General features: G+C 35.3%; 1 protein-coding gene across 1 annotated transcript in view; it reads right to left on the bottom strand.

The window, feature by feature from the left end:
- Positions 1 to 948: 948 nt before the first annotated feature.
- NUP155 (nucleoporin 155kDa) overlaps positions 949 to 18,173 on the bottom strand; it is a 32,163-nt gene continuing 14,938 nt past the window's right edge. The window contains exons 17-35 of the mRNA XM_014947589.1: positions 16,287 to 16,346; positions 16,034 to 16,184; positions 15,082 to 15,148; positions 14,103 to 14,221; positions 13,800 to 13,903; positions 11,855 to 11,988; positions 9,952 to 10,143; positions 9,170 to 9,308; positions 8,374 to 8,509; positions 7,786 to 7,939; positions 7,411 to 7,515; positions 7,124 to 7,278; positions 6,749 to 6,878; positions 6,375 to 6,488; positions 5,825 to 5,945; positions 4,745 to 4,855; positions 3,528 to 3,664; positions 2,692 to 2,792; positions 949 to 1,413 (exon numbers count right to left, since the gene is read on the bottom strand). Coding sequence (XP_014803075.1) covers positions 1,275 to 1,413; positions 2,692 to 2,792; positions 3,528 to 3,664; positions 4,745 to 4,855; positions 5,825 to 5,945; positions 6,375 to 6,488; positions 6,749 to 6,878; positions 7,124 to 7,278; positions 7,411 to 7,515; positions 7,786 to 7,939; positions 8,374 to 8,509; positions 9,170 to 9,308; positions 9,952 to 10,143; positions 11,855 to 11,988; positions 13,800 to 13,903; positions 14,103 to 14,221; positions 15,082 to 15,148; positions 16,034 to 16,184; positions 16,287 to 16,346 — 2,369 coding nt within the window. The 3' untranslated portion in view covers positions 949 to 1,274. The remainder of the gene's footprint in view (positions 1,414 to 2,691; positions 2,793 to 3,527; positions 3,665 to 4,744; positions 4,856 to 5,824; positions 5,946 to 6,374; positions 6,489 to 6,748; positions 6,879 to 7,123; positions 7,279 to 7,410; positions 7,516 to 7,785; positions 7,940 to 8,373; positions 8,510 to 9,169; positions 9,309 to 9,951; positions 10,144 to 11,854; positions 11,989 to 13,799; positions 13,904 to 14,102; positions 14,222 to 15,081; positions 15,149 to 16,033; positions 16,185 to 16,286; positions 16,347 to 18,173) is intronic.

The following is an 18,173-nucleotide window of genomic DNA, read 5'->3' as shown; positions in this document are numbered from 1 at the left end:
ACCTGTCAGTTCACAAGGAAAGAAATTTAATGGCTGTACTTTAAACAAAACTTTTGAGCATAGCAATTAGATCTGGTAGTAAAGGCTGTAAGTAAATAACTTGCATGTAAATAAATGTCTTTATCTATACTTCTTTTTTTTCTGTTTTTTTAAACACCCATGATAGATGTATTAACTACTCATTCTCCTGGAAAAGAAATACATTAATCTACTCTGTAGGCATAAAGCTATTTGCTTCTTTCCCCCACTAAAAATCTTTCACAACTCTGATTATTTACTTACATGAAATTATTTGATAAAGGCTGAAGACCAGCATAAACTGGTAATTTCTTATGCATGTTATACAGTGCTTATGTTATTGTATATATGTATACAATACATACCAGTAAAATAAATTTCCTTGTAGGATTAGATTTTAACATCTTAGGAAGCATGCACACAGGATGATGAGTAGGCTTTGCTCCATTAAAGGAATATACACAATTTGGTGCTGGTGTGTTATGTAATGAAAGTAGACAGAAGTCACTTCTTGACTTCTTTATTTGATTTTAAACAGATACAACATACTTACTAAAATGGAATAGGGAAAATAACCTGATGGGCTTTTAATACTATTTTTTCACTTGCAATAAGAACTAGAGTGCTAGTTTCTGTAATTTGATCTCAAACATTCTGTTTGAGATGAACTCAGACTGCATTTAAAGGCACAGTTATGAAATAATGACTATCTATGTAATTGAAAGACTGGCCAATGAGCTCATGCAGAAAGTTATGGTTGCATCACTACTCCCTGGTATAACAGCATTTACAACCTGACTCATCTACATGTGCTCGTGTCATCACCCTGTCTTCTGCAGTTGTAATTTCTTGTTTTGATATTTGTAAAACAGCTAATAAGTAGATTTTACATCCTACTTTTCTCCATTAAGTAAAGAAAGTAAAAAAAAAAAGTTTTCCAAATATTTTTAATCCTCAAGGGAAAGATCACACAATGTATTTTATTTCAACAGTATAAAAAAAAAAGCTTTCAATTGTTAAAAAATTTGGTAGTAGGAAAAGAAACTCCATTTGTCACATTTACATTCTACAATTTGTAGATACCTTTAAAATAGCACGAATACAGGCCACACAATCGGTAACTGCAGCAGGAGATAAAACTTTCTCAGATGTTCTTTCTGAGGATTTGTTCTTCCACAGATTCAGTGCAGACATCTGAACTTTTATTTAATAGTTCATTTTATCTAAGCTAATGATCACATTATTTTATTAGCCAATCAGTGAAGCCGTTCTAATTTAGCCTGTAGAGATTTAAAATTCCCAACAGTAGTCTGCACCGTCAATGTTGGGTTCATAGACTGAAGTTCGACCAGGTAGCAACTAACAGCATCCAAGCAAACATTTGTGAATCGTCGCCTGTAAAAAAAAAAAACAGAATAATAACAAGTTCCTTTTAGTTTCTGTATATTAGAACTCATCTGAAATAGAGAGTGAGCATTCTTTTGAGTTTTAATGGAATAGGATATCAGCAAGACATTTGTCAGCTCCTTTTAAGTATTTAACTATTTTTTACAAAAATTGATTTTTAAAATCTAATGCTTGTGACTAAGGCATAATGGGAAAACAAATGAATCATTACTATTAAATATTAATGATTAAATATAAATAATAAAACATGATACAGTTAACAGCAACGTGAAATATTTATTTTCATATTTAGATATTACTTTAGATATTAATACAATCAGTTTGTAAGTTATTAGTTTAGATAGCAATTTAAATATCTAAAAATACTATTAAATCACAACATTATAGGTATTAATATCTAAGTAGATATTAAAATCAGGCAACATTCACTAAAGTTCTAATAAGTTAAGAGTATTTAAATTGGCTAACCATAAAAGACCAAAAAAGTGAGAAAAATTAGATGTAAACTCCACATGTGAACAGGGAATATTTACATGTGTATGTTAAAGAGAATCAGAAAAATTTATGGTTAGAAGAGTTGTCAAGACTTTGCCTAGTTCTGCTCATTGTTTCTGAGACAAGACAGTTCTGACCGATGTCTTATAATCTATTCACAAAAGCTGCCAAAGCTAGATTCCAAACTATGCAGGCAACTTATTCAAATACATAGCTATTCTTTAGCTAGAAACTTTTTCTAATATTAAACCGAAATTCCTTCCTTGCAGACTAAACTGAATGTTAGTCTGGGAGAGTGATTCACCACCAACCCCTTTAAAACAATTTGGAAAGATCTATCAATACAGCCCCATGTTTCCACTTCTCTTTTCCAGAATACAAGAACTCAGTGCTTTCTAGCCTTTCTTCATGAAACAGTTCACTGTCTCATTCATGAGATGCCTGATTCTCATTTTCCCCCACTTTTCCCAAAGTCCCTTAAATTTGTCTGTACTACTGCTTAATGTTGACAAAATTTACAAAATAATCCTCTCAGTTCCTCATGAATCTTCAGTGAAGTGAAAAAAATTATCTTTATTGAAGTAGTTTATAGAGAGGACCCGAATCCTACAGGTTTCTACCAACTGGTTTTGAAGAAGAAATCTCAGGAAACACAGCTAGTAAAGAAACATTGAAAAATAAAGAAGAAAAGCTTTACAAATTGCTGAAGTGCAGTGCTTTAGGATATTTTAGATCTTTCACTATTTATTAGGATATAGTTGTCTTTCTTACCTCATAAGTACTCTGCTTGGATCTTGTACATATCCTGATAATAATACATGAATACACTCCAAAAGGTGTAAAGGCTTTTTCATTCTATTCCAATAGGGATCCTAAAAAAAGATGCCAAAATATTAAGGAGATAAGGAAAAAAAAAATGTGTGTGTACACACAAATTGCCAGCTGTGGTAATTATTTATTCATTGTAACAAAAACGTGAAAGAAATTGGAATTCTATCTTAATCTATATTGAGTTTACATTCAAGTACTGTTTTGACTTTTGAGTACTAAAACATACATGAATTTAACTGAGTCTTCCATTACCTAACAGTCTGTAAAGTAACAGATCTTAGGAAACTCTGAGTACCTTACACTCTAAGGAATCTGGGGAAAAAAGCAAGCAAATTCTTTTTGTTTTCATTCTTTTAAGCCTTTTCTACAAACCAAAAGTTAAAAATAAGACTTCTTATTTTTTTATGCCTATTGCATCAATAGATTAGACAAGATGCAATAATATAGCAAATTTTAATCAATAATGAGAAACAAAATTAATATATTCAAGATATGCTGTTCCTTCTGCAAGATAACAATTCTAATCTTACTTAATCCTAAATCAGCTTTACGTGAAGTAAAAGGATTAACAGTTTTCCTCTTACTTTAGGATTGAAAAGAATAAAATCAACAAGGGAAACAAAAGCAGAATTAAGCCCTTTTGAGTAAAAAAATACAACAAAAGCAACAAAATTTATATTTTGATGTATCACACCTTACATTATTCTATGTTACCCGCTAATAGACCTTGATAGTAGTTGACAACAAGATTTTCAATTTGTGGCTATTTTCCTTACCCGTGCTTTAAACAGCTGGTCATAAACTTCAAGCAGCCTTGGCAGCGGCACTCCAATTTCTTGCATGGTGTATGTTACAAAACCTACATCCCAGTTCAAAGTGCAGACCTGTTGCTCCAGAAACTGCACTAAAAAATCTGGAGGACAAAAATAATGAGATGTTTAGATTCCAACTTGTTACTGGGAGTCTAGAAAAGAAAAGTTTTGAAAGTAATCTACTCCAAGTTTAATTTTTTGTCTGCCATGCAGCTGGTACCAACCTTCACAGGTACCTCCTGTGAAGAACATGTAATGGTGTCCTCCAGTCTGCACTGAGGGAAGGATATGCAAAATCTAACTACTTCCAAAGATGGTATACTCACTCATAGGTACTTTAATAAAGCTCTGCCACAAAACAATTCTCTTAAGAAAAGCTCATTAACTTTTGTTTCAGCACAAAAGAACACAGTATCATTTCATCTGCTAGAAAAGCCAGCAACACCACTGCGTCTTTTATCATGTTAAGTGTCAGTAATAAATAACAATATAATACCAAGTTGTCAAAACATGTGAGCATCTCAAAAGCAGAAAGAAGCTCATAAAAGGATCCTGAAATTTCTTGAATTTTTTTTTCAGAATCTGACCCTGCAAATAGCAGTAGATACTTCAAAAAGACAGCAGATTATATGTATAAATAAACATTTTTACTTTGTACTTCAATACAAACAAAAATTACTGTTTTCTAAAATGGGATACATACAGCCATCCAAAAATAACTGCTGCTGCCTTATAAGCTTCATTTACTCCCCATTCAGGGTGAAAACTTGTAACTTCTGGTTAAATCCCTAGAAAAATTCTAGGAAAAACACTACCTGTAAAAACTGTAGTAGTTTTGTAATCATACAAGTATACTGTGCCTACAAAAATTACAAAATTTCCTAATTTCCCGGACAAAACTGAGAAGTACTACCCAGCTATCCTCAAGATCAACTCCATCACTTCAGGCAGCTGAAACAATCTGTTGCTTTAGCTACAGCGAAAAACTTCACAAATAACTACAGTAGTTACTGATCACAAGCATGTAAATATGTATTACAAAATTATCCATATTCTTTCCTTTTAGATTTTAAAAAGGAGACATGTCTTAGGTTAAAACGTTTTTAAGAGGCTAAAAAGAAAGCTGAGAACCTGTTCATGTAATCCCTATGTTTATTTACTATGCAGGTTAAACAACTTGCCTAAAGGAAAGTAACGAGGTGTGCCAGCATATATCTTTCCAAGCAATACCATCTTCAGACTAAGTGCTTGCATTCTGTCAGCGGGGCTCAAAGACACACTATCACTCAACTCTGAAAGTGAAAAGAAATAATTTTGAGAGAACTTCAGACAAAAAGTTCCACATTTAAACACAACTGCCCTAAAGTACTTAAATTCACTACTAACACACCAAAAATGTACACTATTTCCAGTACAAGAATAGCACATCGAAGAGACAATACAACTTTTCCTGAGGTGTAGGCACAGATGTTCACAGGTTTTTATGTTTCCTTCAAGTTCCATGCAAATCTACTTCCACCAAACAAAAAATCTGCCCAAAATCCCACCACCAACCCCAAAAACAACAAACCCACAACCCCCCCCCCACCACATAGCTTTTCCCTCAAATCACTGTCCATGTTGTTTCCACAATGACAACCTTGAGCACAAAATCCAAGAAAAATAAAAGAAGAGTAAGAGAGAGTGAATAACTAACTCATAGCAAAGGGTGAGGCAGATTATCACAACTGAGTGTATCACACAGGCTTGCAGAGCTGTGCCCACTGCTATGCTTCTCTATGAACGTATAAAACCCTTACACTTCCACTCCGTCCACATGATAAACCCACTGAACTCCCTGAAGATTCTTCAATCTTTGTCACGATAAATTTAACATTTCTATTATAATTTCCCAATAGTGAAACCTTCAGACAAAATTTCACAGGTATTCTGAAGTCCATATATAATGGCATCTAAGAACAAGAAGGAATGAATTGACTTCTTCAGTATTATCTGGAATGTGATTATTCAAGCAATACATGCAATATGCTCCAACGTATACTTAAAAATATTACTTTTCTGTCCTTTAGCCACACAAGGTAAAGGTAATAACATTTAATGAATTACTCGTTAACTATGCTTACCAATTACAGAATAGTCCAGAAAACATGCAACTCACGTGGACGGCATATCAGTAGCAGCACACAGTAGTCTTAGAAGCTTTAATTGTACCATTTTCCTATAGTTCTAGTTTGTTCTACTCCTACTCCACTACGACCTACCTTTCTCAATGATTTCTTGCCAAAGAGTTTGCACCAAGATAGGATCAGAATGGCCCGCACAATGTATAATTGCAAGCTTACACTCTGAGAGCTTAAAAGGGTCAGCAAATTCTCCATACAGCTGAAAGAAAAATTACCAGGCTTTACATTTAAGTATGATAAAAAGGAAATTTTTAAATCCAGCTTTTTGTTATTTTGTATGATAAACATCAGATTAGTAAACATACAACTTAAGGAACTATTGCCAAACACTAAATGATTATTTCTTTTTTTACTACATTTATCTTCACTTCTTATCCCCAATTTTATATGAAATTATAATTAGTACTGTTAATTTTCTAATAATTTTCCCAAGAAATTTAGAAGTCTAAGAGACAAGGAAGAAATTAAAGCACTCAAGATTATAGGAATATCAAAGTACAGAGAATCGAGAGTAACAGACATTCTGAGACCAGGAATGTAAAACTGTCCTTCTATTACTTTTCTTACTCAGCTTTTTCACCCCCTAAATGTGATAAATTGACTTTTAAAACAGAGAAGTTTTAATCACCTTGGTTATATCCATCAGCTCTGCATCAAGTTGGGAGATTGCGTCTTGCACTGAAGAATGATGGGAATACTGCCTTTGTAATGTTTCTTGTATTTGAAGCTGGATCCTTGCAACCTTGATTAAAAAGAAAAATAAATTATTTTAAGATTGGCTTAATTTAATTAAATTTTAAGAACACCCAGAATTAACAAACTTATTTAAATGTAGAAAAGTTACTATCTTACACCTCAGAGTCTTCTACCAACTGCGTAACTGCCATGTGAGGAAGAAAACACAGAAAACTGATTCTACACAATTGGTAATTAAAATATCACGTGCCAGTGAGGCAAGTGAAATAATGCATTTACAGTAGCTTAGATTAACATTTTTCTTACTTCCATTTTCTCTTCAAGTTCATGTAGGAATTCACCATCTGCAGCTATAGAGGATATGGCAGTAGAACTTTTGGCACTCAAAATGGCACGAGCAATGTACTCAAGACGCTGCTGAAGAGAAATTTCTGTGCTGCAAAACAAATATTCAAAAGAATATGGACACTTAATATAATTATTTTAGTGTTATTTAGATTCTAATGAGACTCTAGGAATTAGTATGTGACTTCCGATTTTACTAAATCACACAGGACATTATCCAACCATCTTTGTTGCACGCCACATTCTAGTGTACTACTCAATCCACTGCTCCATATTATAAAATTCTGTGTAAGAAATCACCACTTATATGTGCAATAGATCACACGTACTCCATACCTATGCAGGTCAGCCAACTTAGCCAAGACTCTGGCTGCATTACTAAAATTTCTGTTCTTTTCAAAGTATCTCCAGAGTAAATCCATATAACGGACTTTGTTTTGGTCAATCTTGGTCATCCGCACAAGGTAGGGTTCCAAAAAGGGGGCAGTAACCTGCAAAGGCATAAAGATAACAGTTATATTAGTGCCCTTTCCTCTTTTTAAAGCATCAGCATTATTACTGTTAACCTTCCAGTTCATTGGATCCCTCCAACCAATTATTTCATTGTGTAGAGATGAGCTCACCTGTAACAGTTTGTCTGCCAAGTCAACTTGTATCAACCAGTTGTAAAGTGCAATACTGAAGAGTTCATCTGTTGAACGCTGAGCCAGCTTTAGCATTTGTTCAAACTAAGGAAAGAAAAGGCCAAAGCTGTCATTCCAGAAGTGGTTACATTACATCAAGCATTGAATACGTGTGCGATAATACTTAGCTTCACATTATTTACATGTCATCATTTCTACGAACACTCTGTACATAAAGAAGCCAAATGATGACAAATCTTGACTTTTATCTAGTTTTCTAAAGTATTTCATAATTAAAAAAAAAATAAATTCTACACTCCTTCAAATCACACTGTTTTCTGGAGTGCAGTCATGACTTTTTTATAAGCTTCTTACATGATGCCCTGCTTCTTCGTTGCTTAGCATGTTGGGGTCAGATGACAGCACCGGAGGACCTGGCTTTTTGGGTACACTGGGAGACTGAGGAGCAGCTTTACTTTGATTCACTAACTCCTGAAGGGTGTCAGTGATACATTTGTAGCTGTTCAATCTGTAAATACAGCAAAAGAAAATAAAAGCCTCACAATTTTCATTGCAACTATCTACGAAACACTCTTCTTAAATGTTGTTATTGTATGCCTTTGTAAACACCATTATTAAAATTTAAAAAAGGACACAGTTTATTGTCAGGTGGTTGCCACAATCTACTTTGTTCCCAATCATCTTTCTAAGAAGTACTTCTGTAATGTTCTCACAATGTTTTCTGCATCTATCAGTTTACTCTCTGTTCCAGATTAATTTGGTGCCATATTAATGATAATCAAGGACACCATGCATGGCAAACCCACTTACACTATGTCCCTTATTATAAAATGCTTGTTTGTCATTAACCTGTATAGCCGTAAACCCCAAAAGAGTTACTTTTCCAGTCACTTGAAATAAAGTACCTAATAAAAAAGGTAATAAGGTATCCTGAAAACTTGCCTCTCTTGAAAAGCTTGGAGTCCAACAACATCCTCTTCTGGTTCTCCATTTTTATAGAAATGAAGGCCAAGGCCTTGGGGATCTTTCTTCTCAGCAGCTGTAAGAGAGAGTTCTACTACTCCCTCATAGAAACGCACTAGAAAAAAAAACCACAGCAAATATCACCATTCATTACTGTATTAAATCTATGACAAAATGTAAATGACATCAAGCACTTCCCATTTTAGCAAGCAAGTAAAAATAAACCTTATTTGCTCTAGTCTGTATCACATAAAGATTTACTCCTCTACCTAACCTGTGGGATTTTATGCAAGTTTGAAGTCACATATTTGTACTGAGGCTGAAATCTTGACTGTTACAACAGTTACATCTACATATAAATTATGTACTAGCTTCTACAGCACAAACCAGGATTCAGAAACATCTTTTAAACAGCTTATTTGGTGTAACGCTTTACCTGCAAAAGTACAGTCATTTACCCTCTGCTTACATACAGCCCGACAATTTTCCTAAAAACATTTTTACCATATGTATGAAAAAACAAACACTACAACATGAAAAAAATGCATGGGAACATTTTTATACAGAAGCAAGTTTTTTGATTGGTGAAATCTAGAAAGGCTTTAAAAAAGAATAGGTTGATATATATTAATTGTAAGAGTTATTAAGAAACTGCTTATGTTAAACACTATAAAATGGGTTGAAAGTTAATAAACAAAACAAAGAAGAAAGATGATGGCATAAAAGGATACTACAGAAACTATTTCCCAGAACATGATCAGTGATTGGCTCTTACCTTGCCTATATTGAGCACAAACATTAGCAAGGTCGACTTGATTGCTGATCTTCTGGTACTCCTTCAGTGACTCTCTTAGCATCTTCTCTTTTTCCAGTTTGCTTTGAGCCTGTCGAGACCGCTGAAGTAGTTCATTTGCCTAAAGACAAATGACGTGAAATTGCCCACATGAACACATCATGAACAGATCATTGACAATGTTGTAAGTTCATAAGCTACTATTCCAAACTTCAAAGGTAAAATAGTAAAAAAATCATTCTTTCAAAAGCGCTCTCATCCCTTGACAACAAAGGTTTCCAGCAGAAAGACTGTACAATAGCAATAGAGAGAAGCGCTTAAGACTTCAACAACCAACTGGGTCCCTATTGTCCCCTCACCAGTCACTTTTCTCAAATTTATTGGAAGAGCTTCAGAGTTCTTAAACAAAATTATCTTTCCACAAATTTCATGAAATTAGGCAACAGACAGAAAACAAGAGACTATGCTAAGGAAAGACTGGAGTAAGAACATATTAACATCAAGAAGAAAGTTTTATTAGATACTGCATTGGAGATAGAGACCCTATAAACACTACAAATAACTGCAAATGCTTCAAACCAGAGCTCATGTAATTTTCAGCATTAATCACCTTCAATACATAAATATGCACATGACCTACCTTTGTTAGTTCTTGTGCTCCTGAGACTACTTGAACATAATGATTTACAAGTTGCCCAATTTACCTCATTTGGACATGTTCTAAAGTTGTGTTTTGGTGCTGTAAAATTTGGAAGAGCACTTACCTTGGAGCACACAGCATCATCAGTGCTATAAAGAAGAGGACAGATATCTTGCAAATGAGCAATGATGCCATCCACAGCAGCATTATCTCTGATATAACAGTTTATGAGAGAAGCAATGAGTGCTCCGGTCAACTCTCTGTCTCTAATCACCAAATCTTTGAAAGCAGTAACCTTTAGATGTTCTTGAAGTTCCTGAAGTTAGAAAAAATCTCATTAGTTTATCAAAGTTTTTAGTTTATGCTCTTTAGGAACATCATCTTTAGGAACTGTTACTATTAAATAAAACACACAAAACTCCAAGGACTGAAGTGCACAGCACAGAAATATGTTATTTAGAATGGAAATAATAAAGAAAGCCCTATCAATAAAGGCACTAGACCCTTGGATGTCAAGGACAGTGCAGACTCCTCTTAGCAGACTTCCTCTGCCATCTTCACTATCCATCACTTTTGTTTCAAATCTCTGCGAGTAAGAACAGAACGAGCAGTTCCCCTTACTTCACAGGGCACTGTCAGAATGCACACCCTGTAAATTGAGTATGTCACAGTTCTTAATAATGGGAACCATCTGAGTACTCTTGTAGATGAAAAAAAAGTGACAGATGCACAAAAAGGAGGGATTTTAAAAGTTTGAGGTCTGTACTCTTTATGTTTTTTATATTAAATTACATTGAAGATAATTAATTTTTTTTAACTATTAGGAATATTCTCTCACATAGAGTTGCCAGTAGTGTCTATGTGTGGTCTATGGATGATCACTAACAGCATGAAAATACTATTATAAAAATTCTAAAACTACTGATGACACAGGAAAAGGTTCTATTTGTTAAACAGTTGACTCCTTTACCAACACAAGAGAAAAGCTGCCTGTGTTAGAAATTGTGCTAACTCCCCAAAACAACAGCAGGAAGAGCTCCATTTGGAAGGTTTAAAAATTGTTCTTTTTAGTGTCAAAGAATATTCCTCAAATAATCTATTTTCCTATCAAGTGCTAGGACAGAATGCCTAGTATTCAAATTAATTGCTTTAACAGCTGGATGCAAATTCAACATCAGCAGTAGCACCCATAGTTCTGTAACTTTCCCTCTTTACAAACAAGGAGAGGCTGAAAGAACTGGAATTGTTCAGCCCAGAGAAGAGAAGGTTCAGGGTACAGTGTGTGACATCTTAATATTTATGAGACAGTGTAAAGAAGGCAGAGCCAGACTTTTCTCAGTGGTGCCCAGTGACAGAATACGACACAATGACCAAAAGCTGAAGCAAAGGAAATTACACCTGAACATAAGAAAAGTCTTTTTTACACTAAAGGTGGTTGAACACTGGAACAGGTTGCCCAGAGAGGCTGTGGAGTCTCCATCTTTGGCGATGTTAAAATATTACTGGACATGGTCCTGGGCAATCTGCTCTGGTTGACATTGTTTTGAGCGGAGGGAGCAGATAATCTCCACGGGTCTCTTCCAACCTCAGCTGTTCTGAGTGCAAGAGTCTGATACTCTGCAACTGTAGCACCCTCCACTGCTAAAACTTAAACAACACTAAGGCAAAGGTTGAATTCCTCTCAGCTGCACACCGTTGGTCTATTATTTCCAGCATGTTTTGCAGAATGTGCTTAAGATGAAAACACAGTAATTTATAAAACCAGACTCATTATTAACTGTCACAAGTAAAATAAATTCTATTGTTCGTAAAACTTCCAATTTGCTAACACTGGATAATGAGGTCAATACCACATGTGAGTCTCTTAAACATAAACCCTTGCAACCTGAATAAAAATCTGTATGTGGTTTAAAATTCACGATGTTTCTCAATTAATTAAAGTAATACTTCCTTGGGAATATTTAGGTAGCAAAAGAAATTCAGCTGTTAAGTACAAACAAATTAAGATCATATGATTCAGATGGTACCTTCTGAAGCTCGCCTACAACAACACTGAACTGGTGCTCACACAGCAACTTCCATAAAGCCAGTGCCTGGCAGGTTTTGCGTACAAGCTGCTGGATGCCTTGAAGTGAGGTCTTCTCAGTTAGCTGTGCCTCAGCTGAAAAAGCAAAGCGATTGTCAATAAGTAATTGTTCTACTTTTCAAATTAGCATGTAAATTTTTGAGGTTTTAAAACAACAATCTCCTTAAATTTTTAACTTTTTTTTCCTCTTCTATTCTTGAATGATGCTTTCTAGCTTTCTTTAGAAGAAAGTGCCATGTTCACATTTCCCCCAAACAAATACCATCTGTTAACATTTATTTCGAAACTGTGCAATACAGGGGGAGTACTTCCTGAAAAAGAAGTATGGCTTCATGTGAGTGCACTGGTTTTACATATCAGTCTTCAATTTTTGCTTTTACATATTCCATTTATATTCCCTTTTTGTTTGATTACGTGTATTTGCTTTTAGAAAGAACAATTACAAGTACAACTTGGGTCAACAGTGTCTACTCTATCTTTAAAGGAACAAGAACAACTACTCCAAAATCTAGTAACATTTGAATTTGGTAAGATGTATTATATTCACTGAAAGAATAATATGGACAAAATTATTACCTAGGTGGAACACAATTGCAAGAATTTATGTCTTTACTTCTGAGTGCTTACAGTTCAGACATGAGGCAGCAGTAATCACATTGTGTCATTTAGCAATCTAGAAGAGCTTATGGGCTTTGGAATGCATAACAATGAAAGAAGTATTCAATATCTACCAGTTCTACCTAATGACTTAAAAAAAAATCTGCATTCACACTTTTGAAAGCGAGCAGCACAGAAAAAAAGGTAGAAATTAAAACCTGGGATTATACCCACATGGATCACTACCATCTTCAATTCTGTGTACGCATCAGCAACACCTCCCAACTTGCCTGCAAGTGCTGGGCAAAAGTTATACTATAGGAGGAAATGAGTTCAAGTGGGCTGTGTGACAGGTCTCTTACTTCTAAACAAAGTTTTGTAGACATTTCAATTAATGTAAATTTGGCAACTTGCACTGCAGTATTTCTTTTTAACAAGAGAACATACCCACTTGTCTCACAAATGAATTGCTTAACAATTGCTATCCTGCTAAAACATACCCACTTGTCTCACAAATGAATTGCTATCCTGCTAAGTAATGTAATGAGAAGATGGAACAATCTTACGAAATATGGAGAACATTAGGAGGAAAAAGAGACAGGTAAGTGTTCAAATAACCCTCCAGTTTTGTATTTCAATATTGTCTCAATGGTGAACACAATATAAAGAGAGCACATATCTACACAAAATTGAAATTTAATTCTTTGTATGAGAGAGAAGTTTAAAAGTGCTTTCAAGTTCAAGCACTTTTATTTTAGTTTAATAAACTGAAAGATACGTGTTCTGCAGTGGCTCAAGCCCACCAGATGTTACTTTGCTGAAACCCAGATTCTTTTCATGGACAGATACTCTCCTTTGTGGACTGCTTGCAATATTAAACCTTTCAGTACCAAACGGAAAGGTAACATCTGTAGCGTGTAACAAAGTCTCCTGCCACAGTCAACCTAAAGGCCAGAATGTTTCTCTATCTAGATTTGAGTTTTCATTCTGGGTATATAATTAATCTCCACTACAGTCACACATAAATGATTTTTTCACATCAATGTTGCTGCAGAAGGACTGCTCCTGATGGAACGGTATGATATGGAAGCAAAAGAAAATTGCTAGCAAAGTTAGTTTCCAAACTACGGTGTTTTTTTTCTGAAAGACTTATTACTAAGTATGGCATATTGATTAATGCCAAATTTGTATGGAAAAATGACATTCAGAGGTTTTAACAAGAAAAGTGAGAAAGGCAACATCCAAAAGCACTATTCCCTGATACCTCCTGTTCAAAAGTAATTACATACCATGGTATTTCCTCTGGAGTTCTTGCTGGACTTGCTGAGAACTTCCACCATCGGGCCTCATGAACCCCAGAAGCCTTTGCTGCAGATTAGCTGGTGTGCTGAAACTGCAATTCCAAAATAAAAAGAGATACTAGTATGATTTACTGAATCTTTTAAAGACGGATTAACAACTCATTTACCATGTGAACAGCTGAAGCTGGAGACCACACATACATTTCAACTCAACACAGATACACATGGTATAGGATTTCAAGAACTGGACATGAAATACCACTAGTAAATTTAAAACACAATGAATAATACCTTGGGTTTCCAAGGGCTCCTACTGTAGCAAACTGTGAATTTCTATCCAGAAATTCTTGTAAACCTTTTAGCTCTTGTAGTACACATTCCAGTACATGGGATGGAACACTGCTTTCTACCTGCAAATGAAAACAGACTTCTTTACAGAAAGCTTAGTTTCCAAACTTTTATCCAAAAATCTAGTTTTAAGCTAAAGCCACTAAAAAGACAAACACAAATAAATACATAATAGTAATGCTATTGCTAGAACACAACACAGTCATTGAGGAGGGGACACACATGTGAAGAGTCAGTAGTTCCCTGAAGATACACAGTATTCAAGATGCTACTTTATTTGCTCCTCTGACAACCAAATCAGCTGTGTTTTACTACTTCCAACTCTGAACTAAAACAAGGATTGGGCATGGCTAAGACACAGAGTCTTAGCCAAAGTCTTCCAGAGTCTCCCAGTCACCTTATAACTGGAGGAGGAAAGCTCGTGTAGCAGTTAATTTGCACTGTTGAAATTACTCAGTTCAGGATTCTATTAACACCACAGTCAGAAAAGATTTGGCTATTTTGATCACGGACAAAAAGTGAAACACCAAGATGTTAGTGACGAAGATGCTGGAATTTTTTTTCATGTTCTTACATAACTGCAATGTTTATCCTAACCCACTAAAGTATTTTATTTTTAGGCTTTGTCTGGAAGGGGTACGCAGAAATTAAGGAAGTGCTATCTAGCCACTGCCAATTAATAACAGAGATCTCTATTAAAAACAGAGTGAGGTTTCTTAAAAAGTAACATTCAAAATAGTAGCTTAGGAAGATTTAAAACCTAGAATTACTCCTCAGTTAAGAGAATAACATTTAAGAAAAGATTCAAATGATAATGATGATTTTTTCTCTTATCAGTTTATAATTGGGAACAGAAGTATAACAGGGCTTAAGACATGTACTATAAGGAACTTTTGAAAATACGAAATAATCTTTTACATACTGCAACAACTTCTCGATTGCCACTTTTGAAAACTCTCTCCACAACTATACTGCCATCCCAAATATTTCTGCAACACAAAACAGTACTGTGTTAAAAGCCAAGTAAATTAAGCAAGTATTTTTGCAAGTCTTCCATTTATAATTTTGTAAGAAAGAAAAGATAATGCTTTTTACTTCGAGGTCTAAAATAAGGATTTAATTTGGATGAAAATTAAACATTCAAAAAAAGTTGCCATTATACATTTCTGAATGCTACAGATGTAGATAATTAACAAAATATCAAATTCTAAAATTTTAATCATTCGATGGTCTCAAATACTTCAAATATAGGCCAATGTTACTCTCTGGAAATATAGTGTAGGCAAACAGATGTTATAACAAAAATTTCTTTCCCAACCAGCATGCAGAGGGATTATCAAGATATGAAGAGCTCTCTTCTTGCTTGGGGTGTTTAGTAACACAGGACTCAACTTCCAAGTAACTTCCAAGTAAACTCTTTAGTCTTGCTTCATTGCTCTGATTTGAGCATTCTGTTTAAAGCTTCTAAACAGAAAGGACTTCAAGCCTGGACTTTGACCCCATAAAATCCTTCTGCATTTCTGTTTCATCCTTTAGTAGAAGTTTGAAGCATACAGCTCATAGGTTTGACAAACAAAATGGTGGTTTTCAGAATTGTACAAATATATATATATATATATATCTACTTAATTGCAGGATCAATGTCTTAGCAACTTTCTTGTCCTAGCTGTTCACTGAATATATTATTACTAATAGAGCTCTAAAGAGAATGTATTACATCAATGAGTACTTCATAAACACAGCATAAAAAAGTACTTTACTAATTTCGAATTGAAATGCTTTAAAGATAGAATTCACCACCTACAAGCACTAGGGGAAAGAAAAACTATGAAACAAATTGAGTGACCGAATCTCTTTTAACACAAACACCTCACCCAATAATCCGAGCAAAGTATATGCAGATGCCGTTGTGTCTTCCAGAAAATACTATCTCGGGACCCATCATTCCACTCATGGAAGTACCAGGGTGAGACATGGAATTCCCAGAAGGAAACATGGGAGTTGACATACTAGGAGGCTGTATACCTAGTGTAAATATGTAGGTAAGTATTACTCACTTGAATGTAAATAAAAAAGCTTAGTTAAAAAAAAAAAATAATTCTCCAGCAAAGGAAAAAGGTTCATTACCTTGAGCAGGTGTTGTCAAAAAGCTAACAGGATACGGAGTATCAACAGTCAAGGGGGGATCTAAAAGGGAAAAGAAATAAAGGTAAGTTTGTTAAAAACAAACAAACAAAAAACCCCACAACCCAAAATACAACCCACAAAGCCCCTGTGCAAAAGCAGCAAAGTTGTTACATCAAGTAAAGTTAGAACCATTCCAACAGCTTTTATTTACAGTTAAATACTGAACTCCACTCATTTCTTAACAGCCTTAAATTCACTCCTTAAGTGAACCAAACAGATACGCTTTTTTCAAGAGCAGTTATTAAGCATTTTTAATCCAGCATTCATGTGTTTTTCATTGCACACTATCTGCTCTGTGCCTTAATACTGTCCATGTACTTTTTCTTGTTCTTCACCTTCTGACTGCTCCCACTCCTGATATGAGCACCTAGTCTCAAAGCGCTCACTTTCAGTCTTTTAGATCATTTTAAAAATATCAGTTTTACCTTCAAAGCACTTGACTGGAAAGAAACTGGTATTATTACTCTCAATTTTTACATAGGGCAGTTGGACAAACACCACAGCAACACTGTTAACTTGGAACATCGAGTTTGAGACTGTCCACAGCCTCAAATTCAACTGTGAATATTCAATCCTTGCAAATAAGTCTGAATAGCTGACTTAAGACTCCAAAATATGAGGAACACGTCCGGTCATCTACAAAAATGTTAATGTACCATCACCATATATGATGATGTATCACAGAAAGAGCAAGAAAACTGGAACTCTGGAAATCTGCCTTCTGTCAAAGAATCAGTCCTTCTTGCCTTATTCACTACAGTTCTCTCAACTTGGAAACACACAACAGTGCAAAGGATAACAAAGTCCTTCACAACACAGTGCCAATCCATTCTCAGAGCACATTCTCCTGCGTGCCAAGCAAAGCACAGGCTTGCAGAAAAGCAGCACAGAAATGCACGACCAGACCTTCAACAGAAAGAGAGGCAGTTAAGTTAAAGGTGCTGTCCTAGCTTCAGCTGGGATAAAGTTAATTTTCTTCCTAGTGGCTGTTGTGTTTTGGATTTAGTATGAGGTTAATGCTGGTAACATACTCATTTAGTTGTTGTTAAGTAATGTTTATATTTAGTAAAGGACGTTTTCAGCTTCCTGTAGAAGCTCACAGGGAGCACAGACAGGACAAGGCGGCTAAGAAATACTCCATACCATACAAGTCGTGCTCAGTGTACATATAAATGGGGGTTGGACAGGGCACAGGAATCCACGATCGCTGCTCGGGATGGGATGGGCAATTGATCACTGGGGTGGTGAGGGCAATCGTATTGCATCACTTATTTTGTATATTATTTTACCATTATTATTATTATTTTCTCTTCCATTACTGTTCTGTAAACTGTCTTTATCTCAAGCCATGAGGTTATTGGGTTATCTTCTGCCTACGCTACTGGGTGCGGAAGGGAATGAGTGAATGGCTGCGTGGTCCTAGTTGCCAGCTGGGGTTAGACCATGACAGGTGCCTGGCCTTTTAGTGCTAACATTATTGCAATGTAGCTCTGCATGCAAAATTTCAAGGTGTTTTAATCAATTTCTGTCAGCACTGCCTGACCCACCACATGGGACATCCACAATATCAGAATCTTAATTTCAATGGCAGTTCTCTACCCTTTGAGCAAACGGAGTAAGGAGTAGCAGAAGAACGGTGCCATCTTCTACCTGGACCTGCCACTGAAGCAAAATGGAAACACATGCTTTGATAATAGGTTTCAAAGAGGCAGATATGAGAGTAAATGATAAAAATGTTGGGCAAATTACATTTACTTCTACAAGGAATCACGTTATTGATTACAGAGCTTCCTGTCGTTTCCTTCACACCTTACCTTCATTTTCAGT

Source organism: Calidris pugnax, unplaced genomic scaffold (genome assembly GCF_001431845.1).
Source record: "Calidris pugnax isolate Ruff unplaced genomic scaffold, ASM143184v1 scaffold156, whole genome shotgun sequence".
In the NCBI taxonomy this organism is placed as follows: Eukaryota; Metazoa; Chordata; class Aves; order Charadriiformes; family Scolopacidae; genus Calidris; species Calidris pugnax.
The sequence above is the reverse complement of the archived record's forward strand: the minus strand, read 5'-3'. Positions and strand labels throughout refer to the sequence as shown.